The sequence below is a fragment of the Asterias amurensis genome, chromosome 15 (assembly GCF_032118995.1).
Source record: "Asterias amurensis chromosome 15, ASM3211899v1".
NCBI lineage: Eukaryota > Metazoa > Echinodermata > Asteroidea > Forcipulatida > Asteriidae > Asterias > Asterias amurensis.
The window spans coordinates 17,434,345-17,450,575 of NC_092662.1; the positions used below are offsets into that span (position 1 = coordinate 17,434,345).

General features: G+C 39.5%; 1 protein-coding gene across 1 annotated transcript; it reads left to right on the forward strand.

Annotated features, from left to right (window-relative positions):
- The first annotated feature begins 20 nt into the window (after positions 1-20).
- Positions 21-14,679, forward strand: LOC139948453 (integrator complex subunit 5-like). Its single transcript, XM_071946600.1, has 20 exons — positions 21-153; positions 678-876; positions 1,202-1,305; positions 1,408-1,516; positions 2,206-2,344; positions 2,952-3,144; positions 3,770-3,884; positions 4,361-4,578; positions 5,596-5,768; positions 6,607-6,715; positions 6,922-7,032; positions 7,362-7,635; positions 8,375-8,493; positions 8,749-8,952; positions 9,803-10,038; positions 10,394-10,464; positions 10,996-11,144; positions 11,776-11,880; positions 12,482-12,554; positions 13,120-14,679. Exons 1-20 carry the CDS (start codon positions 112-114, stop codon positions 13,344-13,346), a joined length of 2,970 nt encoding a protein of 989 aa, XP_071802701.1. The 5' UTR covers positions 21-111; the 3' UTR covers positions 13,347-14,679.
- The last annotated feature ends 1,552 nt before the right edge of the window (positions 14,680-16,231 follow it).

Sequence of the window (16,231 nt, forward strand, 5' to 3'; positions counted from 1 at the left end):
TGTTCTAATTTTCTGAATATTGGTTGTCCTTTTAGAACTCAAGATGTGTGTGCTAACTTCATATGTTCATGCAGTTCAGTTCGGTAAAGTTTAATTTTGTTAGTTCATGAAATGAAAACTGAGGAGATGTGTGCTCTACCTGCATCGCCAGAGGTAAGTAAATGTGGTAAAAAAACACTCAATTTTGTGTAGTTCAGTTACGACATGTTTTACTACTAGATAATATAGGCCAATGTAATTTTTTTATGTTGTTTATTTTGCTGAGGATTTGGGGGTGGGGCCGAGAGGGGGGGTGGGGAAGGGGTAAGTTTTTTTATAGTATGGTTGGAGTTTGAGGCGCCGCTGCTGAAAGATTTCCGTACCCAGCCATCACCACTTATTCACACACTTTTCCTAAAGGAGTATCTCATTTTTTGAATGAATTTATTTCATAAAATAAAAATAACAAATGAAAAAGGTGGTTGCAGGATAACATTTAATAACATTTTTCCAAAATATTGAGATTTTACAATGAGGTTTCCTTTCTCAATTGGCATTAGGTTGATTTGGAAGTTGTGGTTCAAAATTTGATTGAATCATTAATATCTCTCCGCCAGCTAGCTGGGTAATCATCGTAGAAACTTAGGCTGTAATCTTGTTGAAGTAAAATCCGTGTTTAATGTTTTGTATAATTTCAGGAGCTGTTAATCTCAATCCGTAGCTTTGTCAAAGGAACCCATGCCCGGTCTGGTCACAAACTATCCAGCGAGGAACACGCCCGTTGTGCTCTACATTTACTGCGTACATTACCCGCTGCACGGACTGCTGTACTAGAACATCTATGCCATGTGTTTGACGAGAGTGTTAACTCATATCTGTTTGAGTTGGAAGGAGAAGGTGGGTATTGTCTCGTCATTTGAACTTCTTTTAACAGAAGGAGAAACAGGCTGTGAAAAATCACTTTCCACCCTAATGTGACTAATCTTTCTACTGTTTGTAAGCCTGCAAGATGGTGTGGTGAATTCATCTGCACAGTCACATAAAACATTGCACAGGTTTCTAGTTGAAAAGTTGACCTACATTTCAAGGGAACCATAAAGCTTTCCCTCTGTCAAACAAGATGGCAGGAGACCCAGATTTACTTGCCACTCTTAGAGTAAGTTACTGCCATGTTTCGATTTTGTGAATCTGAATTTACTTTACTCCATTTATTCTTTTGCAGCCAGCACCGGTCTTAACTTGGATGGTGTTATTCAAGACATCAATGAAGTGTTGTCAAATTTTATCGACACAAACGCAGAGGCTTGGGCGCCGTTTATCTCAGCTGTAAGTTTCTTAATTATTTATTTCTTTACTTACATTTTTATATAAATTGTTGTTAAATTTGAGTGAGTTTTTTATCTTATTGTTTTTTCCTTCTTTTCATAGTGGTCAATTGACCTTTTGGGTCAGATCAGTAGCACCTATGCTGGCCGTAGAGGAGTTCCACACCCCTCCAGTCTCAATGAACTGCTCCAGTTATGGATGACATGCAAAGGTAAAAGGAACTTTTCATTTTACTTTGGGGGAAATATACAGGCTTCTACTGCCCTTATCTTGGCCTTGTTGTCATTTTTCCATGTCTCCTTGATTCAATGAAAGTGGCTTCTTTCATAGATAGTAATAGTTGTGTTTTGTTTATTGTGATGGTTAAAGCTAGATAGCTCAGTTTATAGAGGTTTCAGGTTCAAATCCTGTTGGGATCAATGTCGTTTCTTCAAAATTGACTAAAAATAATCCCATTGAGATAACCTTGTGGTGTATTACTTGATATTTGATCCTTTGGCTGCCTCCCATTCCAGGTTGTATTATAACAAACATAGGTATGATCCCTGGTTACACGGCTGTTAAATTGAATTGTTTTTGACTGTGGCCTCCAAACAAAGATATTGAAGAAATAAGGAGACCACCAACATTATGACTAGAAAGCTCAGTTGGTAGAGCCGTTGCATGATAGTCGGGAAATCACAGATTAAAATCACATTCACCCTAACAGTCATATTTAATATACAACCTTTTTTTCTTTCTTTTTTTTCCCACGGAGGAATTTTTTTTATTCACACTAAAGACCACTCCTCATATTTACAAACACGCTGAAAATACGTAATATTAACAGCAAAGAGATAAACAATATACAAAATACGATGTTAACCTTATACAACTTTTATTTGTATTTTACTCTAACAGCAACAAGAACGTTGATGGACGTGGCATCCCAGTGCTTTGCAGCGATGGTTGGGACATGTCCAGATCTCTGTGTAGATGCTTTGTTAGATACATCTGTACAACACTCACCACACTTTGACTGGGTTGTGGCACACATTGGGTGAGAAACAACTCTAATAATATTTATCTTTCTTGTAAATGACTGAAGGCGTCAGTGTTTTCAGGAATCTGCTTGATATGGTGAAGGGTTTGATTCAATATATATTTGGTTTGTGGTAACATCATGTGTGTATTTACTTGCCAGGTAGAGTTTGTTCTTAAGAACTGTCTTTCTTTATTTTACTGCCCTGGAGTAGATTTATTGGATGTTCAGGAGACTTCTCAGTTCTTATAAGAACTTTCCTGCTTTTTAACTTCTACCCAGGCGGAAGGTATAGATAATCGACTTGGCGAATACTTAAGCTTAATATAGGATTGTATTTAACTGCACTACCACGGAGTCAGTTCTTAAATTGGTATCAACGTTTCGTTTAGCGTGCTCTTTTCATCGTCAGGAGACTATTGGATTCTAGTGTAAGGTTGTATCTGAATCTGGGTAAACATTCTCAATGCTCTATTTACAACCAAATGAGAGAAGAGAAGATGATGAAATGGCTTCAAATTCCTGTTCAACTCACTGGGGGAAAAATGTAAACAAAGTAGGAGGGTTAAATAATACTACTAGTTACCATGTAAACAAACATAGTATTCCTTATTTATTTACGTAGGTCATGTTTCCCAAACACCATCATAACACGTGTCCTCTCCTGTGGCCTGAAGGACTTCTGCAACAGCCAATCACAAGGCTTGGTGGCCTCGGATAAGAAGGTTCCCAAGATGGCTTCCGTGGTGGGAATTCTGGGTCACCTTGCGGCCCAACATTCACAAGACATCAGAAAAGCTTTACTCGAATTATTTCAGGTATATTAATATTATTAAGTCTACCCCAAATTGTTTTAAATTTACTCAGTCTGTTTTCGTTGTGGTTTATAACTTGATATTTGAGGTAAAAGAATGTTCATCCCCTGGCTGCCGCTTCCCAAATGGTAGCGCTGGGTATGATCCCTGGCTACATTGCAACTAACGGTTGTACACCAGTCCTACATAACTCTGTCCTAACAACTATTTGCTGATGCCAAATGTCCACTTTTTCAGCAGATTTTCTGGGGCCCAATTTCATGTCGGCTAAATAAAAGCCAAACCTAAGCGCCTACAGTAGCAGACAAACATATACTTGGACAAGTATATTTCACAGCTAAGCAAGGAATTTTTGCTCGTTTGTGAGTGTAATTCTTGTTACTAAGCATATTCTTTGCTTAATATGCAGATAGCAAAGAAATTTGGTGCTTACCCTATAAGCAGAGAATGATCACTAAATGCGAAATTCCTCAGTAAGCAGAAACTTGAAATTGGGCTCAGGTTGCCTCAATTTAAAGATACAAAGTTATTGCACATGGCTTTCAGTTCCCAAACCAGGAAGGTTTTATCATGTTAGTTCATTAATCTAGCCTGGAACCCTGACTTCATAGTATGATTTTCTTTGTAGGAGAGCCTGGAGAGTGATGAGGAACAGCACCTTTTCACTGTACCATTTCTTCTCCAGCTAGCCACCATGTCACCGATGCTACTCAGGGTTATAACTACAGACTTTGTTCAGGCATGTGAGTAAACAGTCATCATAGAGTTATGTATATGAACTAGAGTGCGCACTGGCCTATATACGCGGCCCGGCATGCGCACATACGGCCATTTTCTAAGTTGACAAAACAGCATCGCACACCGTGTGTTTCCGCAGCCATTTTGTAAGTTGACAAAACAGCATCGCGTAGCGTTCGATAAACAACGTGTATTTCAACGCAGGGAATAGGATTTTAAGCATTTCATGGTGGAAGTATAACTAAGAAAGGTTTGCAGTAACACCATGTGAATATCTCTTTTGAGTAGAGTTTATTCTGAAAATAACCCAAATGGATACTGACTCACAATTTTCTTCAGGAGACGATATTCACAACCTAGTTTTAGCGGCCAACCTAATTTTACATGTCGCAAGTCATCAATTTTAATTTGGCCGATTACCTCTGGTTATGATCAAGTTAGTTGCAATTATTACGTTTTGCGTTTTTTTTTCTTCTGGCAGTGACACCAGAAGTCTTGAACCGTTTGTCGGAGCAATTCTTCAAGTCCTCTGTCCTCCTTCAAGACAAAGACAGTCTGTTGACCCTGGTCATCCATCTCATCTGTCGATCGGGAAGCGGAGCCTTCAAGCTTCTTTGCTTCTTACTCGACCGAGCTTGCAATGGCGGAGAGAGCACAGAGGTCAACGAGCATGTGCAGAATACTTGCGCACTGATACTGGTAGGTTTTGATAGAGATTTAGTAAAACTCGTTGATCTACTTAACACTCATTATCATCCTCTATGGTTTTGAATGATAGATAAACTATAACCAAGTCTGCAATATGATACCATGTGGTGAATGCATCCACACAGTACACAGTCAACCCTCCTACTGTCTAACCACTCATTATCATCCGCTTTGGTTTTTGAATGATAGATAAACTATAACCAGGTCTGCAATATGATACCATGACGTGAATCCATACACACAGTACACAGACAACCCTCCTACTGTCTGACCACTCGTTATCATCCACTTTGGTTTTTGAATGATAGATAAACTATAACCAAGTCTGCAATATGATACCATGTGGTGAATGTACCCACACAGTACACAGTCAACCCTCCTACTGTCTGACCACTCATTATCATCCACTGTGGTTTTTGAATGATAGATAAACTATAACCAAGTCTGCAATATGATATCATGTGGTGAATGCATCCACACAGTACACAGTCAACCCTCCTACTGTCTAACCACTCATTATCATCCGCTTTGGTTTTTGAATGATAGATAAACTATAACCAGGTCTGCAATATGATACCATGACGTGAATCCATACACACAGTACACAGACAACCCTCCTACTGTCTGACCACTCGTTATCATCCACTTTGGTTTTTGAATGATAGATAAACTATAACCAAGTCTGCAATATGATACCATGTGGTGAATGTACCCACACAGTACACAGTCAACCCTCCTACTGTCTGACCACTCATTATCATCCACTGTGGTTTTTGAATGATAGATAAACTATAACCAAGTCTGCAATATGATATCATGTGGTGAATGCATCCACACAGTACACAGTCAACCCTCCTACTGTCTGACCACTCATTATCATCCACTGTAGTTTTGAGTGTTAGGTGAACAATAATTTAGAGGTCACAGGTTCAAATCTAACCACAGACATTTGTTGGTGATAGATATTCCTTGATGGATTTTCTTGGTTTGTTTGGATTTTTCGTGTAGGATCTCCTGGTGTTAGATTTACAGCGATCTGTGTACAGTCAGACGGGTAATTTATCCTTAGCTCAACAGACAGGTTCAACGATGCAAGAGGCCACCCAGATCCCATTCCTATCAGAGCTTCAGAAATACACCAATACACTGTGCGCTGGCATCCTAACGGCAAATGACTACAGGTAGCTATAACAATCAGAAATACACCAATACACTGTGCGCTGGCATCCTAACGGAAAATGACTACAGGTAGCTATAACAATCAGAAATACACCAATACACTGTGTGCTGGCATCCTAACGGCAAATGACTACAGGTAGCTATTACAATCAGAGCACATTACATCCACCACTCGCTCTCTTCATTGACCAATTCACCAACGTATCTGTATCAATGTTCTTCTGCTGTGTACAAAGTTGTTCTTCATTTGTCCCCGGGTAAACTGCCCGGGCTGCGGTGGCACTCCAAAGGCATCCTCACAGGTACCCAATTATACCCGTAGGTGAAAAGAAGCAATTATAGAAAAGCATCTTGCTCAAGGACACAAGTGTCATGACCAGGATTCAAACCAACAATCCGATGACTTAACCACCAGGGGCCAATTTCATAGAGCTGCTAAAGCAAAAAAATTGCTTAAGCACGAAAATAGCTCGCTTATTTTTTACATGTTACTGGCCAAAATTTCATGCAACATACTTTGCTTGTGACTGGTATTTAGCTGTTGTTTACTTAGCATACCAATTGAGTGGAGTCTTGGCCGGTAATCTGATTTTACTCAGCAAGGATTTTTTTTATGAAGCAAAATTTTGTGCTTAAGCAGCTCCATGAAATTGGGCCCAGAACTTGAATTCGATGCACCGAACCCCTCAGCCATGACACCCTATAGATGAAAGCATCTACACAGTACGCATTCAATGATATACAGTTAAACGGTTTCAACTAGTGAGGATAGGGGTATAAAAAATCTGTTTTGACCGTAAAACCTCATTTCTTTTTCTTTTGTTTACTCTGCGAATGTAGGTTACCATGGTTACAGAGACTCCTTGGTCTGATTGGTGTCCACTGCGGAGAGAGTTGCTCCACCGATATTTTGACGTATGTTCTCATCCGACAATCGTCAACCTCTAAGGTGGGTACAAATACACAGATACTGTGGTACCTGGGGAACATTGGATAATGTCAATTCAGGTCACGACCTTTACTCTGACCTTTTTCGTGGGTCAAATCTTGCAGCCATTAAGACGGAGCTGTAGGGCCAAGGGATGGTGGCCACAGGAAACTAACACCAAAGTAATCCTGAATTTTAATTCCTTTAATTCCTTTGTTATCCGTCAGGTTGGCCTGTTCACATCGCTGCAGGCCCAGATTGAAGCCACCTTCCCAAACGTTCTTGTAAAGACAGTCAACAAGACGATGAATCAATTACAGCGTATCGAAGAACCAGAGGTAAGATTTATGATAAGGACCTCAAGGTCTATTAGTCGTATCTATTACTGCCTTCCACCTCAAGGACCATGGTTCGACCCCAACTCATATTTGAGTGTGGCTTCACAGTTTTAAATGGTTTTAAGCTCACAAAGGTGTTTTCCTTTCATAGGTTTTTAGGTGATTCCAAAGAAAAGCACTCCAAGGTTGATGTAAAATCAACATTTGAGTTTTGTTATTAATTTCTTACACAAATCACCAGCATCTCGGGATCACCTCTACATTAAGAACAACTTTTCAATCACATTTGTTAACATTTCTCCACGGTAAACCCCCCCCCCCCCTCTCAGACCTACCAGCTTCTAGTCAACATCACACATCTTGTCAAATGGGAGACAGTTGGTGAAGGTCGCGACATCGCGAGGTCAAAGTTCACCAAAGCATTGACCCCTCATCTGCATTCGCTGTCGACCCAACTCCATCATTCGGATTTACTTATCGCAACGCAGACAATGGAACTCTTGTATCTGATTGGTCGACCGGAGCCAGTTACCATGGTAACTCTGGTCAGAGTTGCTCAGTCGGCGGCCGAGTTTTACTTTACTGCGATGCTTATCAAATCAAGTGAGTTTGTTTGTTTGTTTGGCATCTTGGAAAGGTTTTTTTGTGGTTACACAAGAAAAGTTTTTAGCTCAAGCACAAATTCCAGTATGAAAATTTACTTTACTGCGATGCCCATCAAATCAAGTCAATTTGTTCGTTTAGGAATCCAGGCAAGGTTCTGCGTGGTTTCACAACTGAGGCGTTGAATGCTCCACCATAAATTTCAGTATGAATTGCGATGGCATGCTTTGCCAAAATTGTGCACACTCTGAACAGCCATTGAGCACAAGAATTTGCTTAGAGAAACAACTGGCTGACAGAAATTGAGTTACCAGCTAAAATTGCATGCAATGTACTTTCCCTGTGACTGGTTCCCTGCTTATTTTTAATAGCTAGCATAAAATTTGTAAGCGCTAATATCTGCTAAGCGACTTTATGAAACTGGGTCCAGCAGGATGCTATGTAGAGATTTTAGTCTGAGAACTTCATCTTTTCAAGTCTAGTGTTCAGTTATGACTAGGGCCCAATTTCATAGAGCTGCTTTAGCACTACAAAATTATGCTTACTAGAATAAGGTTACCAGCCAATTTCCCATGTCACATAGTACAATTTGTGTCTGGTATCCTGCTTATTTTTGCTAAGCAAAAACTGTTTCAGGAATGTGTTCAGCTTTAAGCAGCTCTATGAAATTGGGCCCAGGCAAGTTGAGTGAACCAGGCACTGTGTAAATTTATCCCTTATATTCTAACGATTCTTACAGACACTTTGAACAGACGGTACATTCTGCGAAACTGTCAGAGCTACCTGTCTATGTGGTGTCGCATCCCAATGGGTCAGCAGTTGATATTAAGGACACTGATGGAGGGACTGACAAACAGGGTAGGTAGAAACACCAAAAATAAAGATTGATTTCTATGAGAGGTTTGCGGTAGCACTATGTGAATAAGAGTCGTTAACCATCAGTTCTTTTCAGAACCAACACTACTCAAAAGAGATATTCACATAGTGTTAACGCAAACCTTTCTTAGTTATACTTCCGCGATGCAAAGTTTCAAATCCTACTTAAAGATTGATTTGAAAGTTTTATTTATTATTCATGTGTTTTTCTTGTTTTCTTACAAATGAATATTCCAGCAAAACTGTGCCTTGTTTGGAGGGAAGCCGTGCGTTGATGGAGAAATAATTCCCCTGCGAGATAAACCGACATCTCTACTGAGGGACAACCAGAAGTTTGCCAATGCGTCCTTTACGTTACCCGCCAGTAATTCAGCCGTGTTTCATGCCGGAACGATCGGTAGAGGGCTGAAACCTCAGGACGTCAGACCAAAAACATCCAAGGTACAGCCGTCGATTTCACCAAACTCTTCCTAACTTAGGATTAATCTTAGGACGAGTTAAGTTCTGTAAACTATACTAGTTAGGACGCATGGAACCCATCCTAGGTTAGGACGAGTTACTTGTCCTAACTCGAGATAGGATTAATCCTAGCATTTTGTGAAATTGGCTGTAGGACCCCATCTTCAGGCTCAAAAAGCCATGACAGTAATTGCATTGCTTTTTCTCAAATTTGCAGGGCATCATGGCGATGCTGTTCATACAAAAAAGGGCACTGTGGCAGATTTGTTGAGTTTGCAGACTGCAAACTTTTTCTAAAACCTATGCAGATATCTACCATTCTTGCCTCATGATCTGCAATACTAAATGCTATTTCAAGTCACTCTGCAAAATAATTAAGAAATGACAGCATGAAGAAGAGGATGAAGTCTTCTGTGTGCAATGTAAAATAATGTGGTTTTTTCATCTAGGGTATTCACATTTTATAAATTTAGTAAAAATAAAGCCCATAACAGATTGCATTTTCATCTTATTCCTTGTGTTCCTTGATGCTAGAATATTTTCTTCCGATCGTGTCTATTGGTTATTCAGGACTTGTAGAGATGGTCCCTCATGTGGCTTCAGATATTGAACTAGTGTACAACACGTACAACATTTCAAGTTAAACACGATGCAGTTATTATTTTGTTAGGGGGAGGGGGGGGGGAGTTATAAAGTTATTATCTTGATTCAAGATTCAGTTGTATTTGAAATATTACAAATAAACCTCTCTATGTTAATAATAGTAATAATAATAATTGTTTACATAAACAAAATCTTACTATGTTTTCCTTGCAATGTTTTTTTATCTTAGGATGAGGTTCTTTGGAATTGCCAGTTTTTCCTGAACACCATCTACTCCTGTTGTGGCTTCCAAGACCAAACAACATTGAGACCCTCCCCTTCTCAGTCATCAGTCACTTCCAAGAAGGTTGAAGACAAAGCTGCTAAGATGCTTTCCACCATGTTGGTGGAGCTAGCTTGCCCTGATGTCACCCATGTGGGTCTCACATGGCCGGAGGAAGAACACATGAAGGTTACTGTCGAAAGGTTCGTTAAATTAATCAGTCAGTCAATCAATCAACAATAGATCGATCAATCAAACAATCAAACAATCAATCAATCAATCAAACAATCAATCAATCAGAAGACATTTATATCACACCAAATTCAACAAAAACATTTCAAAGGCGCTCAAGACAGTTTAAACCAAAAAAATATGCAAGCGACCAGACACACAAGGCCTGAAGGCCACTTCAAGGTGTGGGCTACAACCAACTATTTTTCCAGGGGCCGTTACCACCTACTCCTTGTTTGAATCTTGTGACATCTTAAGGATTGAGTTTTAACTGGAAATGTTGATTATATTTTTTTATATTTTTTTTCCTTCTTTTCTTTTTAACAGAGATTTGTGCGTCAGGAGACGGTTTGATGAGAATCCATTACTTTGGGACATCTTAGAAATGGTCAGCAGAGGTTAGTTCTTATTTAGAGAAACAAAAGACTGTTCAACGATCTTTTTTTTCCTGTATTTTTTAGGGTTTAACCACTTCACTGTGATAATAAACATACTTCACTGTGTCTCTGTGCAGAACTACTTCTTCTGGAATTTCTGGAAGATTTGTTTACACTGTGACAAAACAATGCAACGATAACAAAGGTTCTTATAGAAAGTATCAAGATTTACTGTTCTCTTTCGAAAAAATTTGAGATTCATTCAAGGTGAATAGTTCAACTTTGGCATTGGATCAAAGTTAATATGTAAATCTGTCTGTTCTAGTATCCCCAGTTGAATCAGTAGATCAGTTAGTTGGTGCGAAATCTGTCTGTTTCTAGTATCCCAAGTCATGTCATTAGATCACTAAGTTGGTCTGTAAATCTGTCTGTTTCTAGTATCCCCAGTCATATCATTAGATCATTAAGTTGGTCTGTAAATCTGTCTGTTTCTAGTATCCCCAGTCATATCATTAGATCATTAAGTTGGTATGTAAATCTGTCTGTTTCTAGTACCCCCTGCAATGTGTCAGTGCACAGTGATCTTATACAGTCTCCAAGCAACCTTGATATCATTCTGGATGAGTAGCCGTGAAGAGAAAGGCCGCAACGCACCAAGTCAACTCCAGGCATCTTGCAGATTGTTAGAATGCTTAAACCAGGTACATTGCTTTTAACGTCTTGTTTCTACAAATAGACAAACCCATTTTGGCATGTCGTGGCCAAGCGTTCCAGTTCGCTGGCTGAACCCAAGCTCTGGTGTTGTCAGCAGCAGGGTTCAAATCTCAGTCGACACTTGTACCCTCAAGCAAGGTGCTAGACCATTATTGCTTCGTAAAAAGTTTGGAAGGTAGTGCATCCTGCTCTACAAGCCAGGATCCTAGTGGATGATATCCATGCCTACATTCTTACGGACTGTGAAGGGGGTAATCCTGTTTCAGCCTAAGGAGTAGGTGGCAACGTGCCCCTGGTAACAGTTGATTTGATGGACAGCCCATTTCAGTCAAGTATAGCCCTCACCTTGAAGTGGGTATCCATGGCCTGGTGATGTTATGCGATAATTAAAAATTAAGCCCCAGCACCCACACCATCAACTGACCATTTACTACACAAATGGCTAGAGCATGAAACCATAACCCTAACCCCACCCCTTATCCACTCTACCTGAGTGCTGCTGTTAGGCAGTTGATTTGGCAGGCAGGACTGCGAGTAAGTGACTTATCATTTTAAGCTATTCGCGCTAATACCGACTAAGAAATTAAAGCTATTATGAACAATGTTGCTTCTCCCCAGTCTGGATTCCTGCCTCCCCCGCTGTGTTACTGCAGTCTGCTCTTTCCTAGTCTGGCACCGAGTGAGATCTACCTACTTCTGACAACTGTCTGGGCGTGTCTTAAGGTATGTCGTAAATAAATAGAGGGGGAGGGGGGTTCAAACTAATCACCCTTACAATTTAGAGCAGATGTTTTAACCCCTAAACCACTAAGTGGTTTGCGTGATGTGAAGCTAGTTCAGATACTGTAATTAGCAGAAGATACCTTTTATTGTATCAGGGATAAAAGAATTCAAGATATAATACTCAGGGTGGTCAGGTTGATGTAGTGGTGGTGTCTTGCCTCGCCTTCCACCTCTAGGACCCTGGTTCGAATCTCGCCAGGGGCACTATATGAACTGGGTTTTCAGTCCCTTCCTGACTGCGGGGGTTGTCCCTGGAATAATTCTCTGGGGTTTTCCTCCCACATTTAAAACTGAAAAACTTCTTTCTGTGTCTTCTCTCCATTGGGTTATTTGCTTGTACAGTGATTAGGTTCGCATTTCTGAGAGTCCTTGGCTCCACAACCAGAGTTAATAAATGAAAACAAAAGTGAAAATGAATTAATTCAGTTTGACCTTTGCACTCTCTAGTTTTCGATATATTAATGTTTTAAGACTTGGCATAAATTGTCATATTTGCAAAGCATTTACGTGGTTTGACTTTGAATGTAAATGTTTATTTCAGGAGAACCCACCAAGTGCCACTGCAGTGACTAAGAAAGACGTCAATGGCAGAAACAGCATGTCCTTTCCACCAGGTTAGTTCAAAACTTCTTAATCGGAAAATATGTTTTACAAATAAGAGGGGACTTTTCTGGTTTTTTTTTATGGAAATCTAACAAAAGAAGCAGAGTAGGCTCTGTGCACAGTTATACCACCAAACAAAGCCCTTGCAATTGAATGGTTTACATGATTGGTCAACTCCCTGGACATTGGACCGAGAGGAAATTTCCATACTTTTTGTTTTTGAATTTGGAATCTGAAGGAAATGATAGTTTTGTGAGTCTAATAGTTGTTAAATTTGCATCGGGATTAAGAGTATTATTTGGTTTTACTGTCCCTGTGATTTTTTTTCACAGAACTTTGGAAAGTAGGGAGTATACAGTGCTTACACACATGGGTATAAGGGTCAAATTAATATTTGTGAGACTGACTAATTAGTATGGAAAGGTCTGCGGTAACACCATGTAATGACTATCTCTAAATGAGTTGGGGTGGTTCTGAAAAGAACGGTTGGTTTTAACTCAACGTTTCGATCAGTATGCTCTGATCGTCTTCTGGAGAAAGCCTACTTCAAGACTAATTTGTGTTAATTCTCTTCAGGCGTGATAGAGAAGTACACTGAAGTGGTACATGCCGTTGTACACAAGAACATCAGTCAGTTCGGTGAGCTATACAGTCAGTTATTTCCAGCGATGTTGTCGACCATGGGGCAAAGTTTGACACCAGCAGTACAGAGCCTGACGCAGGCGGGTCAGGGGATGACAACAGGGGCAGCAGGCCAAGCTCCGCAACCAGAACCAACCCAGGGCGTTGTATCGTCGACCTGACACCCCTTAAGAATGCTATGGAGATGTGGACTGCAATACCAGGCATGGCAAGCTAAGAGTACTAACAAAAAGCACAGCACCATTAATACATAACCATCAACATGCAAGGGCCCAATTTTATAAAGCTGGTAAGCAGAAAAGCTGTTAAGCAGAAAAAATGAGTGGGGCACCAAGAATGTAAACTTAATATTAAGTTTCTGTGCTTACAGGCTTTATGAAATTGGGCCATGGAGTTTCATCTTTAAGAGGGCAAGGCCATTTTCATTTTGCGGAAGGGCACTTCCATTTGGAAATCTTAAAGTCTATGGGAAACTTTTAAAGTGGTACCAAGGCTAAGACTAGGGACAAATTTGAAAGAGCTGCTAAAGTAGAGAATGATGCTTAACAATGTTCTGATAAGCAAAAACAAGCAGGGTACCAGTTACATATTGTATATGTGACATAGTATTTAAGCATAATTCTTGTAAGCATAATTAATTTATCCAGCCCTGAACCAAAAAGCACCCTTGCTCTGAAATGATCCACCACAGCCTCTAAGAAACTCCACAATATTTCAATTCAGAAACGTTTTAAAAAGCAACCTCTTCACCCCTGATGATTCTTCTTGTATGTGTGTTGTATCCCTGGGCAGAAGCACTTAACCAGTCTCTTTTGTTATTATTATTTACTTTGTGAAGCCACTTCCGAGGCAAGTTTGCCAACAAACAATCTCCAACTGCGCTGTATTTGCCCAACATCGTTTATTGGTATTAGGAAGTGACCTTTGACCTTTGGAGTTAGCATTGGTTGATTCATGTGCTCTGACTAACTCTATTTGTTGAAAGAAAGCCGTTGTTTGCAGAACACTTGGTGTCATCATGTCTTGTTTTTTCTACTTCTGTGGTCTCACCGACTTGGCCATGTTACCATGGGGATAATTTAAGGACAAAAAACAATCTGTTCTTATAACAGGCCATGGATTATTGACGGCAGGCCTTGAAATAACCCACGACACCAAACAGCAATAGCTGTGGTGCCCTCTGCAAGGTTCCAATACAAACTTAGAAGTGCCCCTTGCCAGAGGGCAATTGCTGTGCCCCTTCAAGAGCAAAGATCAAGGATTGATAGGGGTAGTTTGGGTTTACCCAATGTTGAAAGTATCTTTAAAGCTTGGTGTTAATATCAAATTGTTGTGAAGCAAACTTATTTGGACTGTTTGTAAAATCTACAGAGGTATCTTCAGGACTGCAGGTCACAGTGGTAGTCGCTTTGGAGGGTCCCTTTGGCTAAAATCTCTTAATGCATAAAATGTTTTGTATTTGGGTAAACCACTGACATATGTAAATCTGGAATGATTAAAAAACATACAAACAAACCATTCTTGAGTTAATATTGCTTTATTACAAAACAATCTATATAGATTCATTATTAATATTTCAGTTAGTTTAGTTGACTATATAAACTATTTCATTAGTCCACCCTTATAGTAATGTACCCTTCTATCCTTTTTACTAAAAAGGTTTAAGGAAATTTACAATCCTAACTACCTGATTTACTTGGATCCTTCCTCGCTCAAGTCACTTTAACAAAATCCAACACCTACTCTTTGTTTCAACACACCTATATTCCAAAAACCCCTACAGCCGACTTCACGAAACGCTTGGATTAATCCGAAACGCTTGGATTAATCCGAAACGCTTGGATTAATCCGAAACGCTTGGATTAATCCTATCTGGAGTTTAGGACGACTTACATGATGGGTTCAATGTGTCCTATTGTCTCTGGTTACTGAACTGAACTCATCCTAAGTCCTACGTTAGGAAGAGATTGGTGAAATCGACGGCAGGTTCTGACAACCCTAGGTTCAGACAACCCTTGCGATGTACACATAAGGGTTAGGATAAGGTAAAAGGAAAAGCGTAACTCAACACCCAAACTTTTGGACACTGATTACAGTGGTTTGCCTGAGCCAATATTTTAAAGAGTGTTAGGTTTTACTTCTATGATGGAACATAATAAATTAAAAACACCAGTTTTAACAAAGGGTACACAAAATTATTAGCTGCAGAAAAAAATCACTTTCAAAATCCTTCTGAAACTAAAACAAAAACCTGTTCCTATGTAGTTGCAAATAATATTTACACACCATGCACATGTATAATTAAAACGTTAAACGTGCATCATCACCAACAACATAATGGTCCTTTTTAAAATGATGATTTGTGGTTTATTAATAAATTAAAATGTTAACTTCCATATATATATAAACAAGTGCATACCATATCTTGTGTTTTGCAAAAACATGTTAAAAATAAATATTATGGAAGTATTGCATTATTGTTATAATTATTTGCGAAAAAAGTATTTCTTTAAATTAAAAAAAGATGGAAGTGTTGTGAGGATGGAAAATTGTACCGAAAACTTGGAAGTTGTTTGGCTTGTTCCATTTCAAAAAAGGAAATACTACCTGACTTAAATGAACATGAAAAATATTAACAAATATTTGTTATCTGCCTTGTTTAATGTTACCCAGTGCCCAGAATGTTACCCAGTGCCCAGAATGTTACCCAGTGCCCAGAATGTTACCCAGTGCCCAGAATGTTACCCAGTGCCCAGGTTACCCAGTGCCCAGAATGTTACCCAGTGCTCAGGGCACCCAGTACCAAGGTCTACTAGAGATGGATTGAGACTTCTGACTCTACTCCAAGGTTACCCAGTACCAAGGCTTACTGTTTTGTCTCGGATTTGTACCTTGCCATCTTGCGTCCTATATTGCAAACTTGCTTAATAATTCCTTCACAGAAACTATTCCTCTGTGTTTCCACACTTCATTCCAATAATCATGATCTGTCTTTAATCATACACCTCTAGATAATTTGGACGGAGTTGATTTCTCATTTTCATTT

Coding starts and splice junctions, on each gene's coding strand:
- LOC139948453 (XM_071946600.1), top strand. CDS start 112: ATGAAAACTGAGGAGATGTGTGCTCTACCTGCATCGCCAGAG. Junction 1,306..1,407: donor GGGCGCCGTTTATCTCAGCT/GTAAGTTTCTTA, acceptor TTCTTTTCATAG/TGGTCAATTGACCTTTTGGG. Junction 1,517..2,205: donor GTTATGGATGACATGCAAAG/GTAAAAGGAACT, acceptor TTACTCTAACAG/CAACAAGAACGTTGATGGAC.